The 21,396-nt window shown below is 41.8% G+C and overlaps 1 protein-coding gene across 1 annotated transcript; it reads left to right on the forward strand.

Moving 5' to 3' along the window:
- The first annotated feature begins 15,000 nt into the window (after nucleotides 1-15,000).
- Nucleotides 15,001-20,699, forward strand: LOC137333245 (natural cytotoxicity triggering receptor 3 ligand 1-like). The gene is made up of 5 exons (XM_067997404.1): nucleotides 15,001-15,078; nucleotides 15,424-15,735; nucleotides 18,810-19,115; nucleotides 19,729-19,843; nucleotides 20,249-20,699. The coding sequence occupies exons 1-4, from the start codon at nucleotides 15,024-15,026 to the stop codon at nucleotides 19,839-19,841; spliced, it is 786 nt and encodes a 261-aa protein (XP_067853505.1). The 5' UTR covers nucleotides 15,001-15,023; the 3' UTR covers nucleotides 19,842-19,843; nucleotides 20,249-20,699.
- The last annotated feature ends 697 nt before the right edge of the window (nucleotides 20,700-21,396 follow it).

Genomic DNA, 21,396 nt, shown 5'->3' on the forward strand with positions numbered 1-21,396 from the left:
GCTTCGACAAGTATGTAAAAAGGAAGAGATTAGCAAAAGTAAACGTTGGTCCCTTAGAGGCTGAGACAGGAGAAATTATAATGGGGAATCAGAAAATGGCAGAGGCGTGAAACAAATATTTTGGACCTGTCTTCACAGCAGACGACACAAGAAGCATACCAGATAAAGTGGGGAACCAAGGGACTATTAAGAGTAAGGAACTTAATATAATTAATATCAGTAGAGGAAAAGCACTTGAGAAATTGTTGGGAATAAAAGCCGATAAATTGTTTGGACTCATGGCCTACGTCCTAGGGTTCTAACAGAGGTGGCTGCAGATATAGTGGATGCATTGGTTGTGATCTTCCAAATTTCCCTAGATTCTAGAGCAGTTCCAGGCAATAAATGCAACCCCACTATACAAGAAAGGAGAGAGAAAACAGGGAACTACAGATGGTAGCCCGACAACAATCGTCGGGAAAATACTGGAATCCATTATTAAGGAAGTGGTAACAGGGCACTTAGGATATCATAATATGATTGGGCAGAGTCAACCTGGTTTATTGAAAGGGAAATCGTGTTTGGCAAACTTATTAGAGTTTTTTGAGGATGTAACTAGCAGTGTAGATAAAGTGGAAGAAATGGATGTTTTATATTTGGATTTTCAAAAGGCATTCGATAAGGTGCTACATACAAGGTTGTTACCGAAGATAAGGACTCATAGGGTTGTGGGTAATATATTAGAATATAAAGGCCTAGGAAATGGTTCAGAACATGGGCATTAGGTTGATGCCTAGTCGGTCCGTAGTTACGATAATAGTGTTGAGGAGATGGGTGTTTTTATAATAGAAAGGTGTTTGCTTTGGGAAGATTTGATTCATGTCTTTAAATAATGAAAGAATCCGATTTGGTCCATTTGGATAGGCTATTGGAGTTACACAAGTTCGTAACGCCCAAGGGACCTGTGTAAGTTTCACCCGAGTAGAAACATGTTAGATACCTGGTGGTATTTATTTTCAAAGAATCGTCAACGTTTGAAACACGTTGTGGAATGATTACGACAGTATGTAACTGGCATTGGGGAGCTGCTGCTCTATTCCTGTCCTTCAAGTTCGCATGTTCGACTTCTAATACAGTAATGGCCCTATATCAAAGTCTGACAATTACTCATGAACTGCTACTGAGCAATATATTCTCAAATTTCCTCGGGAGCTCTGCTCCAAGCGCGAGGACCAGCATTGATGCAGGTACTGGTAGAACAGAGTCCTTGATAGGTGGATCATTTTTTCATGTGGGGTTCACAATCTCCCGCCTTAATATTGCTGGAAATTCCGGAAGAACGTCGGAAGCGATCCAGACAACCACCACGTAGATCACAGGCGTTTGCAAATCCATCAGGCAGTGTCTTATACTGGCAGCAAACTCTATCATTTATCCGCCAGCTCCATTTCTTCTGGTATACCTAATTGTCAATCTACACTTCCTACAATTCAACTTGCAGTTAACCAGAAAAAAATTGGAAGGCTGCAGCAGAGTGACTATTTGGAACTTTTCTGTCCAGATCAGTGAATTTGAAAGTAGAGGTCTGGACCAACCGAACGCTTCCTTTGCTTATAGGCAGTGCAACGTGGCCTAGAGAGAGTAAAAGACTGAGCTTTCTTGAGTTCAGGGCACGCCTCGGACAGAACTTCTGCACATCTCATCTGTGACTTTTTTAATGCAGATGTTTATTCATCTAGAAATCTCCAGCTATCCCAGAAAAAAAAACTAACACCTTCAATTCATTTGGGGCACACTAGAAGTCCATTTTTGACGCATGTATCCAATTGATTAATTGACCCTCCCCGTTAAATGATAATCTGTTAAACACCTATATCCTGTCCAGTGACGGAAAGTCTGTTATTTTTGTGCTCTTCAAACTGAGGGACGTTATTACTCAGAAATCCCGTTCAATTCTAGTCATCTGACGTCAGCATTAAGCACTCTCGTGTCAGGTGCAGCACAGGTAGATGGGCAGTAGACTGTTCCCTACTCTGCTACAAGCTCCAAAAACCGCCGCATTTTTTTATCCTTATTATTTATCAAACGAACAGATGTCAGGATAGTCTCCATTCGCCTCATTCTTCCTTCCAAAATGCATCATTTCATACTTCTCTGCATTAAATGTCATTTGCCACGTGTCTGCCCATTTAACCAGGCTGCCTATGTCCTCCTGAAGTCTTTTACTAACCTCCTCACTGTTTGCTACATTTCTAAGATTTGTTTCACCTGCAAACTTTGAAATCCAGGTCATTAATATATAGCAGAAGAGCAGTGATCCTAATACCTAACATTGGGCACCACTATATACTTCCCTCACGTCTGATAAAACAACCGTTGAACACTACTCTCTGCTGTCTGTCTCTAAGACAAATTCGTATCCATGCTGTCGCTGCCCGCATAATCCATTTTGTGGCAATTTATCAAAAAACGTATGTACGTCCATATACAACGTCAACTGCACTACCTTGGTCAAAAGCCTCCGTTATTTCATTGAAGAACTCAATTCAATAAGTCAGGCACGGTTTGCCTTTAGCAAATGTGCGTTAGTTGTCATTTATTGGCTGTCATTTGTTAAGCCATGTTTTTCTAATCGACAATTAATTTTGTCCCGAATTATGGTCTAAAGATGTTTCCCCACCACCGACATTAGGCGGACTGGTCTATGTTTACCTGGTCTATGTATCTCCCCTTTTTTTGACCAGAGATTAAACATTTGCAGTCCTCCCGTCCGTGTATGCACTCCCATATCCAAGAAAGTGTTCCACTTGTCCCACTTCATTCTCTAGAACTAGATCCAGCAGTTCATCCTTCATGGTTGGGCGGTAACCACATTGATCAGGAACGTTCTCCTGTACACTTTTCAGAGTCTCCTCCTCGTCCTTGCCCTTTACACTGTTTCCTCCCCACAATGTATATGAGGATAATTGCAATCTCCATTATCACTACTCTATTGTTGCTACATCTTTCTGAAATATGATGAACAATTCACATGAGTTGCAGGAATCCAAATACGCAGGACAAAGTCGTATCCTTATCAGTAATAGTAGTCGGAGGCAGTACAGATGTCATTCCTTTGCTTCCGTTCATCACTTTGTTAAGTAGTTAATTTCTCTTGCCACAAAATGGCCGCTCCATGGAAGTTTATGTCTGAACTCAGAAGCCCCAGTTGTTACCAAAAAAAGCAGCCGCATCCAGGATGTCTAGGTATTCTGCATTATCAGGCTTCGTGCCGCAGTAATCTATTGCTTTTGCGTTTTTGTCACCAGGTACTGCTCCCCTTTACATGGCCCGCTCAGCAATAAGTCAATGATTTGAGGATCCACTGGCACAGACAAAAAATTAGAGAATCCGCCACCGCTTTTATTTGATGGGTGGCAGGTGAAGGGACTTCAAGATAGGTTTATGTAACATTAATTTACAAATTATTAATTTATTGTTTTAAATTCTTCTTTCTCACATACTTCGCCAATTACTAATTAAAGTGAGTTGCAGTCTCCAACTGAGTAACGCCTTATATTGAGTATGCTGTAATCTGATAAACCTCCGTATGGAAATATCGCTAATCAGCCACCCTCCATTCTTTTCGCGTTAATTCTGAGTCCGTGCTCCTTGTTACCAGAGAATCTGTCATTACTCTCCATAACAGAAGCTTTCGATAACTTTTAAAGGCTCCATTAGGTCTTTGTCAATCTTCCCTGTTCCGCTGGAGAAAACGCTCACCTGAATCGTTCTTCATAGGTCCAAACCCGTATTCCTCACAGCACTCTACAAAAACCTTGTTTGTCCTCTCACAATGGCAACAACACACTTTGCAATAATGGAATTGCCTGAACAGCACGCAATGCTCCAAATCATAGAATGATAGAATAATACAGCACGGCAGGAGACCATTCTGCCCAACTTGCCTGTGCTGGCTCTTAGAAAGAGCTATCCAATTAGTCCCAATCCCCTGCCCTTTCCCCATACCCCTGCAATTTTTTCCACCTCAGCTATTTCTACAATTCCCTTTTGAAGGTTTCTATCGAATCTTCTTCCACCACAAAGTCTGGCAGTGCATTCCAGATCATAACAAGCATATGGCATTGGAAAGAGAAAACAAGTTCAAAAAGGATTGGGAGAGAAAGATAGCGCTCGAATAAGAAATAGTACGATATTAGGTGGGAGCAGATTAAGACGGAGTACAAGAAAGGCTAAGATTGGTTTAACGAGCATGTGTGTAAACGCATTAAGCAGGATAAATAAGATTGGAGAGCCGCAAGTGCAATTAACTACTTGGGAATATGAAGTTGTGGCGATAACGGAGACCTGGCTCAAAAAAGGGCAGGATTGGGTTCTAAATATTCATGGATACAAGGTGTTCAGGAAAGATAGGGAAGGAAATAAAGGAGGGATGGCAGTATTTATTAACGAGAACATTGCAATGCTTGAGGAAAAGGATGTCCTGGAGGGGTCAAGGACAGGGTCTAATTGGTTAGAATTAAAAACAATAGAGGGCCATTAAACGACTGGGTGTTAGCTACAGGCAACCAACTAGTGGGAAGGATACAGAGGAGCAACTTTGTACGGAAATTAGAGAGGTGCAAAAGCCATACTGTTGTGATAAGGGGGGACTTCAACTATCCCAACATAGACTGGGATAGTACTAATATAAGGGGCAAAAAGGGGAAGGAAATTTGAAATGTGTTCAGGAGAACTTTCTTTACCAGTACATCATTACGTTTCCAGCCCAACAATGAAGGAGGCATTGCTGTATTTGGTTCTGGGAATGAGGCGGGCCAAATGCAGTAAGAGTCAGAGGGGGAACATTTAGGGAAGAGCGAGCGTAGTATCATAACGTTTGGTATTGCTATGGGAATGCACATGGACCACTCTAAAGTACAAATACTCAATTGGAGGAGGGCCAATTTCAGTGGGATGAGAACAGCTCTGGACCGGGTAAATTGGAATCAAAGATTGGCAGACAAAACTGTAATAAGTGGACATTAAAGAGGTCATGGTTCGGGTACAGTCTAGGCACATTCCCACGAGGCAGAAAGGTATGGTAACTAAAGCCAGAGCTCCCTGGATGACAAAGGAGATAGTGGCTAACGTGAAACGGAAAAAAGAGACGAATGGCAGATGTCAGGTTGATAACACATGTGAGGACTAGGCAGAATATAGAAAGTTCAGAGGGGAAGTGAAAAAGGAAATAAGAGGGGCAAAGGGAGAGTATGAGAATAGACTGGCAGCCAACATAAAAGGAAATCCAATAGTTTTCTACAGCCATGTAAACAGTAAACGGGTAAAAAGAGGACGGGTGGGGCCGAACAGGGACCATAAAGGAGGTGTACTCATGGAGGAAGAGGGAATGGCTGAGGTATTAAATGAATACTTTGCATCTGTCTTTATCAAGGAAGAAGATGCCGCCACACTCTCAGTAAAGGAAAATATAGTTGAGATACAGGATAGCTAAAAATTAATAAAAAGAGGTACTTTAAAGGTTAGCTGTACTTAAAGTAGATAAGTCATTCTGTCCGGTTGGGATGCACCCTAGGCTGCTGAGGGAAGTGAGAATGGAAATTGCAGAGGTACTGGCCATAATCGTGCAAACATCGGTAGATACGGGGGTGTTTCTTCCATAGGCATGTAAGCAGTAAACGCATAATAAGAGGAGTGTTGGGGCCAATTAGGGACCAAAAAGTGATCTACTCATGGAGGCAGAGGGCGTCGCTGAGGCACTAAATGATTTCATTGCATCTGTCTTTACGAAGGAAGAAGACGCTGTCAGAGTCTCAGTAAAGGAAGATGTAGTTGAGATGCCGGCGGGAGTAAAAATCGATAATGAGGAGGTAATAGAAAGGCTGGCTGTACATAAACTAGATAAGTCACCCAGTGCGAATGGGATGCATCCGAGGTTGCTGAGAAAAGTACGGGTGGAAATTGCGCAGGTGCTGCCCATATTTTTCGAAAACATCTTAGATACGGGGGTGGTGCCAGCGGATTGGAGAATTGAAAATGTTCCACCATTATTCAAAAAAGGGTGCAAGGATAAACGCAGCAACTACAGTTTAACCTCGGTGATGGGGAAGCTTTTAGAAACGATAATCTGGGACAGAATTCGCAGTAGCTTGGACAAGTGTGGATTGATTAGGGAAAGCAGCACGGATTTGTTAAAGGCTAATCGTGTTTAACTAACTTGCTGGAGTTTTTAGATGAGGTAACAGAGAGGGTCAATGAAGGCAATGCAGTTGATGTGGTGTATGTGGACTTTGAAAAGGCGTTTGATAAAGTGCTGTATAATAGGCTTGCCATCAAGATTCAAGCCCATGGAATAAAAGGGGCATTAGCAGCATGGAAGCGGAATTGGCGAAGTAACAGGGATTAGAGAGTGGTGGTGAAGGTCTGTTTTTCAGACTGGAGGGAGGTGAATCATAGAATCATAGAACATTTATGGCACAGAAGGAGGTTATTCGGCCCATCGTGTCCGAGCCGGCCGAAAATGAGCCACCCAGCCTAATCCCATTTTCCAGCACTTGGCCCATAGCCTTGAAGGTCGTAGCACTTTAGTTGAACATCCAGGTACTTTTTAAATGAGTTGAGGGTTTCTGCCTCTAACACCCATTCAGGCACTATGTTCCAGACAACTATCACCCTCTGGGTGATTTTTTTTCTGCAACACCCCTCCAGTCCTTCTACCAATTACTTTGAATCCATTCGCCCTGGTTATTGACCTCACTGCTAAGGGAAATAGGTTCTTCATTTCCACTCTATCTAGGCCCCTCATAATTTTGTACACATCAATTAATTCACCTCTCAGCCTCCTCTGTTCCAAAGAGAACAAGCCCAGCCTATCCAATCTTTCCACATAGCTAAAATTTTCAGCCCTGGCAACATTCTTCTAAATCTCCTCAGTACCCCATCTAGTGCAATTACAACCTGCCTGTAATGTGGTGACCAGAACTGTGCACAGTACTCAAGCTAAGGCCTAGCTAGTGTTTGATACAGTTGCAGCATAACCTTCCTGCTCTTATATTTTGTGCCTAGGCTAATAAAGGAAAGTATTCCATATGCCTTCTTAACCAACTTATCTACCTGTCATACTACCTACAAGGATCTGTAGACATGCATTCCAATGTCCCTCTCTTTTTCTACACCTTTCAGTATCCTCCCATTTATTGTGTACTCCCTTGCCTTGTTTGCCCTCCCCAATCACATTACCTTACAATTCTCCGGATTGAATTCCATTTGCCACTTTTCTGCCCACCTGATCACTCCATTGATATCGTCCTGCAGTCTATAGCTTTCTTCCTCACTATCAACCACACAAACATTTTTTGTATCATCTGCAAACTTCTTAATCCTGCACCCTACATTTAAGTCCAAATCATTAAAATATATCACAAAAAGCAAGGGACAGAGTACTGAGCCCTACAGAACCCCAATGGAAACAGCCTTCCAGTCACATAAACACCCGTCGACCATTAACCTTTACTTTCTTCCACAGAGCCAATTTTGGATCCAACTTGCCACTCTCCCTTGGATCCCATGGGCTTGTACTTTTTTAACCAGTCTGCAACGTGGGACCTTGTCCAAAGCCTGGTAAAAATCCATGTGGACTACATCAAATGCACCACCCTCATCGACCCTCCGTGTTATCTCCTCAAGAAATTCAATCAAGTTAGTTAGACACGACCTTCTCTTACCAAATCCATGCTGCCTGTCCTTGATTTCCCCATGCCTTTCTGAGTGATTGTTTAAACTGTCCCTCGGAATCGATCCCAACAATTTGCCCACAACCGAAGTTACACTGACTAGCCTGTAATCACTCGGTCCATCCCTCGCTCCCTTTTTAAACAATGGTACAGCATTAGAAGTCCTCCAAACCTTCATGACGAGCGGTGTTCCCCAGGGGTCGGTACGAATACCACTGCCTTTCTTGTTATATATTAATGACTTGGACTTGAGTGTACAGGGCATAATTTCCAAATTTGCAGATGAAACAAAAGTTGGAAGTGTAATAAACAGTGAGGAGGATAGTGATAGATTTCAAGGGGATATAGACAGGCTGGTGGCATGGGCGGAGATGTGGCAGATGAAATTTAATGCAGAAAAATGCGAGATTTTATATTTCGGTAGGAAGGAAGAGGAGAGGCAATATGAACTAAAGATCACAATTCTAAAAGTGGTACAGGAACAGGGCGATTTGGGGGGATATGTACACAAATCTTTGAAGATGGTCGGGCAGGTTGAGAAAGCAGTTAAAAAATCACACGGAATCCTGGGTTTTATAAATGGAGGTATAAAATACAAAAGCAAAGAAGTCATGATGAACCTTTACAAAACACTGGTTCGACCACAACTGGAGTATTGTGTCCAATTCAGGGCACTGCACTGTAGGAAAGATGTGAAGGCCTTAGAGAGGGTGCAGAAGAGATTTACTCGAATGATTCCAGGGATGAAGGGCGTTAGTTACGTGGATATACTGGAGAAGCTGGCGTTGTTCTCTTTGAAGCAGGAAAGGTTGAGAGGAGATTTGATAAAGGTATTCAAAATCATGAAAGGCCTAGACAGAGTAGATAGAGAGAAACTATTCCCATTGGTGGAAGGGTCACGAATAAGAGGACATGGAATTAAGCTGATTGACAAAGGAACCTAAGCTGACATGAAGAAACACTTTTTCACACAGCGAGTGGATAGGATCTAGAATACACTGCTCGAGGGGGTGGGGAAGGCATATTCAATCATGGCTTTCAAAAGGGAACTGGATAAATACATGAAAGGAAATAAAAAATTGCAGTGCGATGGGTAAAGGGCAGGGGAGTTGGACTTGCTGGATTGCTCTTGAATAGAGCCGAATGGCCATCTTCCGTGTTGTAACCTTTCTATGATTCTATGATTTTATGGCTTAGCATAACGGCCTTACTGTTGTATTCAATGCCTCTATTTATAAAGGATCTCGTACGCTTTTTTAACAGCCTTCACAAGTTGTCTTACTACTTCAAAGATTTGTGTACGTACACACCCAGGCCTCTCTCTTCCTGCACCTTCTTTAAAACTATACTTTTTAGTTTATATTGCATATCCTCATTCTTCAAATGTGATTTGTATGATGTCTTGTTCAAGTTTAAAATTGTTTTGCTTCTTTTATATTTAGTTATCTAATAAATGAAACAAAAATCTACATTTTTACCTTTTTCACCGCCTTTTCTCTCTGTACTTCAAACTTCTAAGTATTACATGGGTGCCTCCAACTGGATGCTCACTCAAATTTCCTATTTGTGGTCCGGATGCATGCAATTTTACCCGGAAAACACAAAGATAAACATTTACCACAAATAATTTTTGAAAGGTATTCTGTTAATAAATTTATAATATTAGATTATTAACAGAATAAAAGAACAAACCTAGTGCAGTCGACACTATTACGTCCTCCTCACAAACTCGAGGGGAAGTTTGCAACAATTGGGAGAGCTGTCACACAGACCAGTCAAGCAACAGTCTGACATAGCCATACGCACAGAATCATATCTTTCAACCAAAGTCCCAGACTCCTCCATCACCATCCCTGTACATGACATGTCCCACCGGCAGGACAGCCCCACCAGAGGTGGTGGTACAATTATATGCAGTCAAGAGGGAGTGGCACTGGGAGTCATCAACATTGACATCGGACCCCATGAAGTCTCATGGCTTCATGTCAAACATGGGCAAGGAAACCTCCTGCTGATTACCAACTACCGCCCTCCCTCAGCTGATGAAAGAGTACTCCTCCATGTTGAGCAAAATTTGGAGGAAGCACTGAGGGTATCAATGACACAGAATGTACTCTGGGTGGGGGACTTCAATGCCCATCACCAAGAGTGACTCGGTCGCACCACTACTGACTGAGCTGGTCGAGTCCTGAAGGATATAGCTGCCAGACAGGGCCTGCGGCAGGTGGTGAGCGAACTAACATGAGGGGAAAACCTAATTGACCTCGACTACATCAATCTACCTGTAACAGATGCTTCTGTCCATGACAGTATTGGTAGGAGTTATCACCGGACGGTCCTTGTGAAGACGAAGTCCCATCTTCACACTGAACACACCATCCCAATGTCTTGTGTGGCACTACCATCGTGCTAAATGGGATAGATTCAGAACAGATCTTGCCGCTCATAACTGGGCATTGACGAGGCACTGTAGGGCATCAGCAGCAGCATAATTGTTTCCATCACAATCTGTAACGTCATGGCACGGCATATCCCTCACTCTACCATTACCAACAAGCCAGGAAATCAACCTCAGTTCAATGAGGAGTTTGGGTGAGCATACCAGGAGCAACACCAGGCGTACCTAAAAATGAGGTGCCAACCTGCTGAAGCTACAACACAGAACAATATACATGCTAAACAGCGGAACCAGTATGCTACAGACACAGCTAAGTGATCCCACAACCAACGGATGAGATCAAAGCTCTGAAATCCTGCCATATTCAGTCGTGAATGGTGGCAGACGAATAAGCAACTAACGGGAGGAGGAGGCTATGTGAACACCCCCATCCTCAATGATGGCAGAGCCCAGCACGTGAGTGCAAAAGGCATGACTGAAGCGCTTGCAACTATCTTCAGCCAGCAGTGCCGAGTGGACGATCCATCTCGGCCACATCTGGAGATCCCCACCATCACAGAAGTCAGTCTTCAGCTAATTCGATTTAATCCACGTGATATCAAGGCACGGCTGAGTGCACTGGATACAGCAAAGACTATGGGCACCGAAAACATAACGGCTGTAGTTCTGAAGACTTGTGCTCCAGAATTAGCCACTCCTCCAGCCAAGCTGTTCCAGTACATCTAAAACACTGGCATCAAACCGACAAAGTGGAAATTTTGCACAAGTACGTCCTGTCCACAAAAAGTACGACAAATGCAATCTGGCCAATTACTGCCCCATCAGTCTACTCACAACCATCAGCAAAGTGATGGAAGGTGTCGTTGACAACGCTATCAAGCGGCACTTACTCACCAATAACCTGCCGGCTGATGCTCAGTTTGGGTTCCGCCAGGACCACTCGGCACAAGACTTCATTACAGACTTGGTCCAAACATGGACAAAAGAGCAGAATTCCAGAGGTGAGGTGAGAGCAATTCCATTTGACACCAAGGTAGCATTTTACCGAGTGTAGCAGCAAAGAGCCCTGGTAAAATTGATGTCAATGCGAATCAGGGGGAAAACTCTCCAGTGGCTGGAGTCATACCGAGCACAAAGGAAGTTGGTATTGGTTGTTGGAGGCCAATCATCTCAGCCTCAGGACATTGATGCAGGAGTTCCTCAGGGCAGTGTCCTAGGCCCAACCACCTACAGCTGCTTCATCAATGACCTTCCCTCCTTCATAACTTCTGAAGTGCGGTTGTTCACTAATGATTGCACAGTGTTCAGTTCCATTCGCAATGCCTCAGATAATGAAGCAGTGCAGCAAGAGCTTGACAACATTCAGGTTTGGGCTGATAAGTGGCAAGAACATTCACGCCAGAAAAGTTCCAGGCAATGCCCATCTCCAACAACATTGAGTCTAACACCTCCCCTTGACATTCAACCTCGTTACCATCACCGAAACACCAACATCAACAACCTGCGGGTCATCATTAACCAGAAACGCAACTCGTCCAGCCACATTAATACTGTGGCTACAAGAGCAGGTCAAAGGCTGGGTATTCTGTGACGAGTCACTCATCTTCTGACTCCCCAAAGCATTTCCACCATCCACAAGGTACAAGTCAGGAGTGTGATAGAATACTCTCCACTTGCCTGGATGAGCGCTGCTGCAACAACACTCAAGAAGCTCGACACCATCCAGGTCAAAGCAGCGCGCTTGACTGGCACCACACCTACTGCCTTAAACATTCACTCCCTCCACCACCGACGCACCGTGGCTGCACTGCGCACCATCTACAAGATGCACTGCAGCATCTCTCCAAAGCTTCTTCGACAGCACCTCCCAAACCAGCGACTCTACCACCTAGAAGGTTAAGGGTAGCAGGCACATGGGAACAGCACCGCTTGCACGTTCCCCTCCAAGCCACACACCATCCTGACTTGGAAATATATCGCCGTTCCTTCGCTGGGTCAAAATCCTGGAACTCCCTGCTTAACAGCACTGAGGGAATACTTTCACCACACTTGGTTCAAGAAGAAGGCTCACCACTATCGTCTCTAGGGCAATTAGGGATGGGCAATAAATGTTGGCCTTGCCAGCGACACCTACATTCCATGAATGAATAAAAACAATTATAAATACACCATAAAACCTTAAATTCTGGCACAACCGAGTTAACATAATTTCATTAAACAACACTGACCTTGCGGTTTGGTACTTACACACAAAATGCAAAAATGAACACTCAACGGCTGTAATGCTACTGACCTAACATGAACCACAGGAACCATCCGCACAACAGCGTGTTGTGCATCATGTCCTATTCAGCCGAGCATAAAAGCAAATGGAAAAATTGTAGAACTGATCTGTGGTCAACAAGTGCAACTTTTTCCACTAGGGCTTTCACACTGTTTCTCGTTGATTGATATTGTTATTTGTCAAGCTAAGCGTTATAAAAGTTCAGACTTCCAGCTTTTGCAGATTTTTTCGTGAAATTGGATAATAGCCAACGCTCTTTACAGCCAATAACAAAATAAACTGGATCTTCTCCTGATGCGAAATGTTAATGCAATACTAAGCTCAGCTCAGCCAATAGCGCCGGTTTGGTGAATTATGTGCAACAGACTGGAGCCATCTCTGATTCACGACTTCACTTTCTTGGGGAAACGGCCTATTGCTTCTGTGACCCTCATAATGTCGGAGCTGATGAGTGTTTGCTGTGGAAAATGAAAGATTCACGGTGGATTTCTCAGTGGTTCCTGGACAAGATTCGCCAAAGTTAAAGGGGAGTTGGGAAGAAACGCTGCGGAAATTCCAGCTGAGTAAAATGAAACAAACGCCCAAGAACGGTTTCTCGGCGACACTGATTAACTATAAGGACCATAATTTCCAATAATTATCAATATTGTATTATTTTATGTCCATGCACAATAACCCATTTCATAAGGCAAGTATTTTTGGGATATAAATTTGTGATTTAATCAGTTTTAAATTTGTGATTTATGTCAGTTGCTAAATTAGCCTTGGGATCTTCCTATCCCCAACTGAATTGAGAATTTCTTTATTTTGTCTTCTTGATGAAACGGCGACGTTGGCATGTATCATTGACAGGAAATTGTAGATATAAATGTTCAATGAAATGTTAACCAAATATCTGTATTGTCCTTGGGAACCTGCTAAAATAATAAGCGATAGAATTTCCGCGGGGCTTCCGCCGATATTCCCCCAAAGTTACAGTGCGATATGGGGGGACAAAACCGTGAAAATGCGCCCCCATTTTCATGTTGGGATTATCTACTATGGGGTGATTTGAATTTCGGGCGATCGTGTACAAAGATTAACACTTCTTAAACTGCAGAGCAGGGAGTGTTAGACAAGCGGGCAAAAGTGACTCAACAGCGATCCATCTTCAACCCAATTTTGCTCCAATAGTTTCTTTAGTGTCCAGGAGAACCTACCGATTTTTTTCACCCAGACTCAGCGGACTGGTTCTCCAGGTCGAATGAATCACACTCTCAAACTATTTGTCTTCCGTGAGCTCTCGAGTTAATTCAGAACCTGACTGACGAGTTATAATGCCACTTTATCACTGAATCTAATGTAACAGTAGCCTTAGAGTTCCCAAGAAAATGACGAATATTCATTGTACATAAAATGCCCTCAAATGTATAAAAGTATACATTGGCGAGACCATGCAGACGCTGCGACAACGGATGAACGGTCACCGCGCAACAATCGCCAAACAGGAGGGTTCCCTCCCAGTCGGGGAACACTTCAGCAGTCATGGACATTCATCCACCGACCTTCGGGTAAGCGTACTCCAAGGCGGCCTTCGAGACACACGACAACGCAAAATCGTCGAGCAGAAATTGATAGCCAAGTTCCGCACCCATGAGGACGGCCTCAACCGGGATCTTGGGTTCATGTCACGCTACACGTTACCCCACCAGCGAACAAATGTTATCTGTTTTTAATATAATGGGTCATTTGCTGGCTTTCTCTGCCTTCCGGATGTTTCTGCCTCTCTCTGTGTTTTTTCCTGTTTGTTTTTTTGTTGAATGTGTATTCGGGGGTTCTGCAGGTGACACCTCTCTGTCTGAACACGGTTATTGCCTTGGCAACGGGCAGTTGCAGGGGCATTCTGTAAACACCATGTATTGTTCTATATGTATAAATGCGTAGGCTTCGAGGAGCTCCTGAACATTTACCTGAGGAAGGAGGAAGCCTCCGAAAGCTTGTGAATTTAAAATAAAATTGCTGGACTATAACTTGGTGTTGTAAAATTGTTTACAATTGTATAAAAGTAACCCGAAGATAAATTTGAAACTGTACACAGATATTCCATTCGCGACCGAATTACCTCCTATCGCAAAATTGAATCGTTCTATCAAGTCATGGAACTGTAGGTCTATCCCCCAAACTATGGGACGCCCTCGCTCCAAATTGTGTTTGCTACACGACTTAGCCGTATAGATAGGACTTTTAGAACTCAGGCGATCCTCTTCAGGTCAACTATAGTCTCAATAAACAGATGCTGCAGAATCAATTAGTTCTAAAAACACGGAAGACATACAATATTCGTCCCTCGTGGCTGGTAAAGAAATTTTGATTTGTGGACTTGTAAGCTCCATATACAATTTTAAAAAGCTCCACGGTTTTTGATATTAATACAGCCTCCTGGTTTCTGCTACCGTTTTTGCTCACAACTGCACCCGAAGTTCGTACCGTAAACGACATGCATTTCTCCAATCCACAATTAAACAGTCATGTGATATCTGATGACACATAATTTTGAGATCATAATCGATACACAGCCGCCCATTCCTCAAACCTTCCTCCATACTGTTTTAATTCACAGCGGATAATCTACCGTATTTCATTGCTCAATATGTTTATGAGTGGGTCACTTTGGCGCATATATTTCCTGGGCATTTTCTATCCTGGTAGATTTTTATTTTTATTCTAATATATTAATCGTTGCTGAGCAAGACACCACACTTGAAATTGATCTAATAGTTGACGTGCAGTCGGATATTGCTTTTTGCTGGTTTAATTTGATTTAATTTTTTGAAGTCATGTGTCTCTTGCCGCATGTAAAATCTAGATGAGAACGCTAATGTTATTTATGGTAATTGAATGGGGAAACACATTTTGGATCTGGAGAATAATTATGATAGTTAGTTAATTCCTAATGTACCCATGGACTGGATGCGCGATAATATTTTGGTGGTGCATATCATCTTTCGCATATATTAATTACTTAATCAGTGTGTCTCCTTTTTTGATAGTTGCTGTGGACACTTCGGGCAAGGTAACTCCGGGTATTGTACAAAAGAAGGCGCTCAGAGGTACAAACCTTATGTTGCAATGCCCTTTCCCTTTCGACCTCGATCATTCAAACGTAAATGTTTACTGGTTTAGAAAGGATAGCGAAACCCTCCTGCAAGATGATAGCAGAAAACAGTTTCACATAAAGAAAGGCGGCGCCTACCTTCACCTCCTGAATGTGACCGTCCTGGACTCCGGAATTTATCAGTGTGTAGCCAAAGATAAGGATCGAACGGTTGGAAAAGGAACTTTTGTACAAGTTGTTGTATATGGTAAGTGTCGGTGGAACTGGAATCGGGAAGAGTTTATTTGGTGTCGATATTCATACTACGTTTAACAAGGAATTTCAATAAGAAAATGCCTTGTCTATAAAACAGTACAGCTTTCATAATTGTTTATAACGACACGTGTTCAAAAATAAAGAAACTTTCCCAGTTCCAGAGTCTCTGAAAAAATGTGAAAAATGACCGAAATCTCCAATTGTGATTAAATGTTATGTTTATCAAGGAAAGTAAATTCAAGGCTGGGAACCAAAACGCTTCTTTTCAATTTTAGCACTAAGGCCCAGTGTCTTATTTGGACATTTATACGGTGCGCTTCCAGTTTCTGCGATCCAGATACAATTCCTGGATCGCTGTTCGGTGGAACTGGCAAGACGCATACCATAAAGCTGGTCCCGTAGTCCAGATGGAGGGTCCGAAATCGCTCCTTTCATGTCCAGATGGAGAAAAAGTTGTCCATGTAACCACAGAACGCGACCTGTACTGTTGCAGCAGTTTAATAACAGAATGCCGATTCGAACACATTGATACGAATAAAAAGAGACCTAATATTCGAAATAAATGCTGTTAAATATAACAATGATACGCCAGTACCGTAGAAGAGAAAGTTCGGGAAATAACGTCTCTAGATGGATTTAAGAATATTACAGAGAGTTACGTAGAATGTACAGCACAGAAACAGACCATTCGGCCGAACAGCTCCATGCCGGTGTTTATGCTGCACATGAGCCTCCTCCCTCCCTACTTTATCTACTCCTATCAGCATATTATTTTAATCTGTTCTCCCTTGTGTGTTTATCTAGCTTCCCCTTAAATGCATCTACGTTCGTAACCTTACCTATTCCTTTTAGTGGTGATGTCCACATTGTAACCACTCTCTGGATAAACATGTTTCTCCTGAATTGCCATTTGGATTTATTAATGACTATATGATATTTATGGCACCTAGTTCTGGTCTCAACCTTAAAGACCTCTATCGAATCACTCCTTAATCTTCTATTTTCAGAAGAAAAGAGCGCCAGCTTGCTCAATCTATCCCGATAGGTATAACCTCTCAGTTCTGTTATAGTCCTAGTAAATATTTTTAAACGTTCTCTAGTGCCTCTATATACTTTTTATAATATGGAGACCAGAACTGTTCACAGTACTCCAAGTGCGGCGTAAACAAAGTTCTATACAAGTTTAACATAACTTCTCTGTTTTTCAATTCTATCTCTCGAGAAATGAACCCCTGAGCTTGGGTTGCTATTGCTATGGCCTTATTAACCTGAATCGCTACTTTTTATTGATTTGTGTATCTGTACCCCCAGGTCCCTCAGCTCCTCAACCCCATTTAGATTCTTGCTGTTCAAGCAGTATGTGCCCCCTTATTCTTCCTACCCAAATATAATACTTCACACTTATCTATATTTATATTCATTCCCCCAATTACACACTTATTCTGCCAGTTTATTAATGTTCTCCTGCATTTTGACGCAGTTCTCCTCTGTATTGACCATACCTCCCAATTTGGTGTCATCCGCAAATTTTAAAATTGTACCCGTGACACGTTCCCTGGATTTGTTCTATCTGCCTTTTTTAAAGATAGGAATCACATTAACTGTCCACCAGTCCTCTTGAACAAATCACTTTTCTATTGAATTTTTAAACATATGTAATAGTGCCTCTGCTATCTGTTCCCTAACTTATTTTAATATGCGTGGATGCAATCCATCCAGACCAGGGGATTTACCCTTTGTAGGTTTGATTAGTTTATCAATTATCTCCCCCCATTCTATCTTAAATGTCTTCATATCCTTTTTGGTCTCTTGTTCTAATGCCATGCCCGCCACATTAGTCTCCCCGGTAAACACCGAGGCAACATAATTATTTAATATTTGTGGCACTTCACTTTCATTACCTGTGAGGTTTTCGTTTGTATCCCTTAGTGGCCTTATCCCTATCATGGTTTTTCTTTTGTTATTTACGTATGTGTAGAATACTTTACAATTTCTTTTTATATTCTTTGATAATTTAATTTCATAGTTTATCTTTGCCTTCCTAATTGTTTTCCTTAAACTCTTTCCTACCCTTTTTGTATACCCCTTTGTCATCCTCTCCTTTGTTGTTGGTGTGCTTAGTGTATGCCGTTTTCTTAGTTTCAACGTTGCCCTTATTTATTTATTCATCCATGGTGTATCAATACTTGTAAGTTTGAGCTTGCTTTTTCGTGGGATATATTTCTCTTGGACGCTTTTGGTCACCGTTAGAAATGTTTCCCACTGCTGTTCTAGTTATTTGTTTATTAGTAAGCTTTTCCAATTTATTTTTCCTAGTGTCATTCTCATCCCTTGAAAATCAGCACTTTTTCCAATTTATTCCTTTGTTTTTTCTCTTACTTTTATCGTTCTCAATCTTTACCTTAAATCTTATTATGTTGTGATTGATATTGCCTAGATATTGCCCGATGCTTACGTTTCCTATCTGTTCTGTTTCATTTCCCATTACGAGATCCAGCAGTGCTTCCTCCTTTGTTAGGCTTTTTACCTAGTGGATAAGAAAGGAGTCCTACAAATATTGTAAAAACTCAATTCCCTCTACACTTTTACCTACCTCATGGCAGATTATTAGGGGATAGTTGAAATCTCCCATGATTATTATTCTACATAAATATAAGATAATAATTAAGAAATCCAATAGGGAATTCCAGGGAAACTCCTTTACTCATTTTACATCTTTCCTTACACATTTCGTCCTCCAACTCCTTTCCACTATTAGGTGGTTTGTAGTATATGCCTGTTAGAGTGATCGATTCCTTCTTATCTTTCATTTCAATCCTTATGGATTCTGCTTCTATCCTTGCATATAACAGTAATATGCCAATAGTGTAGAAGACGAAGTTCGGGAAATGATTTCTGTAGATACAGTGAATAAAATTTAGTTTAGGCTACATTCAAGATAAATAATGATTGTCCGTACAACTACAATGCCCGGACGCAGGCACCGGTTAATTTTTGAGAAAAAAATAGCAGACCATATACGGGTCAAATATTCTTCTTTATCTATTTTTGCTCGTTTCCGTTTAGCTGTCCCCGTTCCCTTGAAGATTGTCTCCACACCACCCGAACGGACTTCATCTGCTTCTCTAAGACTCCAATGCAGAACAGCTCCTTTTTATCCGAAGGACTTTAACCTCACCTGGCATGAAAATGGTACCGAAATTGTGACAGGAATTGAAACTGAACAACAGGCAAAGACAGAGGGACTGTTTGAAGTTATCAGCTACTTAGAAGTGACAGACCCAATCGAACGCGGCACTGTTTACACCTGTCAAGTGTATCACGATTCAATCTCAATTCCAGCAAATGCCAACTACACCGTTGCTAACGACGGTAATATTATAGAACACGTGGTTCTTTTATCGATTTCAGAGATTCATTACCCAGTAATCGAGTTTCCATCAGAGATAATGGGTACAATCAAAAATATGTGGAAAGTGTTTACTGCAGTTGTTTGCATATCATTCTGTCACTTCCGAAGTCCAGTTTTACTTCAGCTCCCATGTGATGATTCCCATTCCGTTGGGCATTAGGATCTGATGAGGAATAAGTTGGTCGCAAGCAGTTTAGGTAATAGTGGACGCCAGTCCACATCGTAGTTTCCATAATTCACTCCATAACTAGCATAATAAGCAAGGAAAATAATGAGATAAATTAACACAGCGATAGATTGGACAGAAGAACCAAGTGATAATAAATAACATTAAATGCAAAATCCTATTCCATACTAAATCCTAGTCACACATCATCCCTGACGTCGCTGACCTACATTGACTTCCAGTCCTCCAATGCCTCAATTTTTAAAAAATCATCTTCGTAATCAAAGCCCTGGATGGCCTCACCCCTCAATATCTCTATTTCTCTTTCCTGAAGAAACAATATCACCAGATTGATATGGTCTCAGGTTATGAGCTATGCATCATTGATTACCTTTTACCTTTTCCAGATTATCGCTCTGCCCTCCCCGTCCACCTGATTTATCGATCCACAGTGGGGGTACTGGTAATTATTCTACTAATGATGATCATCTTCAACCATGTTTCATCAGATAACATCTAAAGGTAAGAACATTTTAAAAAAATTATAATCATGAACAGCATTTTTTCAATTTATAACATGGAAGGAATATGTGACATTTTATTTCTCAATTCAAGAGATTATTACCTGATAAACACACAATAATGAAATACGATGACAAAATCCAGGCTGTGCTATTAGGGCCGCAGTGTAATGCTGCCTTAACGGTACGTAAAATCGGCTTTTACTTTGCCCTCAGATTCATGGCCTTACCAGCATCCATTAAAGAGACAAGCTGTGCACGACTTGTTAGCAGTCGGTTCTGCGCCATTTATGCCATCCTATGTTCTCTATTAAATTATAGCCTGTATCTTATTTTTATTTTCAGTTATTCTATATCTAACCAATTCCAATGCCAGAATTAGATATCCGTTTGTGATTCACTTCAGGATACACAATGGACCTAAAATTCCGTTGGATTACCACCAGCTTCTCGCGGGGGAACGGTGCAATTGCCATAAAAATTGCATACATTCAGAAAACGACCATTTGCACCGTTTCTGCGTGCTTCAACAGTGAACAGGTACAGGAGCAACAGTTGAACAACTACTGCGGTAGGAGCTCCTCCAAAAATGAGCACTTCGATACGTCACTTCTGTACTTTGGCAAAAAGACAATCGTTGATGAGAAGATACAGAACCTCGACACATCATTCGACACATTACTCGTTGTGATAACAGCTCAACGCAGCACCTGTTACCGCAACGATCGACACCATACTTCTAGACGGCTGCCTTGATGTTTAATGTAGGTTGTCTGTGCTACTTGCTTTTGCTTTACGTCTGCTTGTAGGAATCGGGTAGACAGTCCACGTATTAATTGAATTGCTTCATGCTTATGTGCACGTTTTTTTTAAATCATTAAATAATCGCTTTGATTAATGTACCTATTGTGTAAGCGTGCATTTCTTTGCGTGGGTTATTGTCCAGGTCCACGAATCTCAGGGAAAGACCCAAATTTCCCTACACAGTTCTGGTCTCCATATTATAAAAAAAAAGTGTATAGTGGCACTGGAGGAGTTTTAAAAAGATTTACTAGGATGATACAAGATATCAGTTCGCCGATTCGGGGTATCATTCCTTTTCTGTTCTTTGCCTTTAAAAAATCTGGGTAATCTATCAGTGTTACCTACCCCAATAAAATTAATGGCTGGTTTATCTATTCTAACCCTTGGCTCAACTAATTTAAATGCTCCCAAAAGGCTACCTCAAAATTCTCGGATATCTGTGCATCACGAAGTTAAGATGGAGGCCATCTCTCCGAAAAAGCTTATCCTGCCGCTGAAAAAATCCCCAGTTTTCTATAATTGTATGTTTCTCCCTTTTACAGAGATCGCCGAGCTACAGGTTGAGTCCGATGATTCAGCGGTTCCTTTCGGCAGCATTGGAAGAAAGTTAGGCGTGAAAAGATTAAAGGATGTAATGAGTATAACATTTACCATCGGCCAAAATCTGGTCACTAATCCATGAAAGGAAGTTATGCTCTTGAGCCAAAATTGTAGGGCTTCATGAAATTGAATTTGATTAGCCTTATCTCC

This window comes from Heptranchias perlo, chromosome 16 (genome assembly GCF_035084215.1).
Source record: "Heptranchias perlo isolate sHepPer1 chromosome 16, sHepPer1.hap1, whole genome shotgun sequence".
Taxonomy (NCBI): Eukaryota; Metazoa; Chordata; class Chondrichthyes; order Hexanchiformes; family Hexanchidae; genus Heptranchias; species Heptranchias perlo.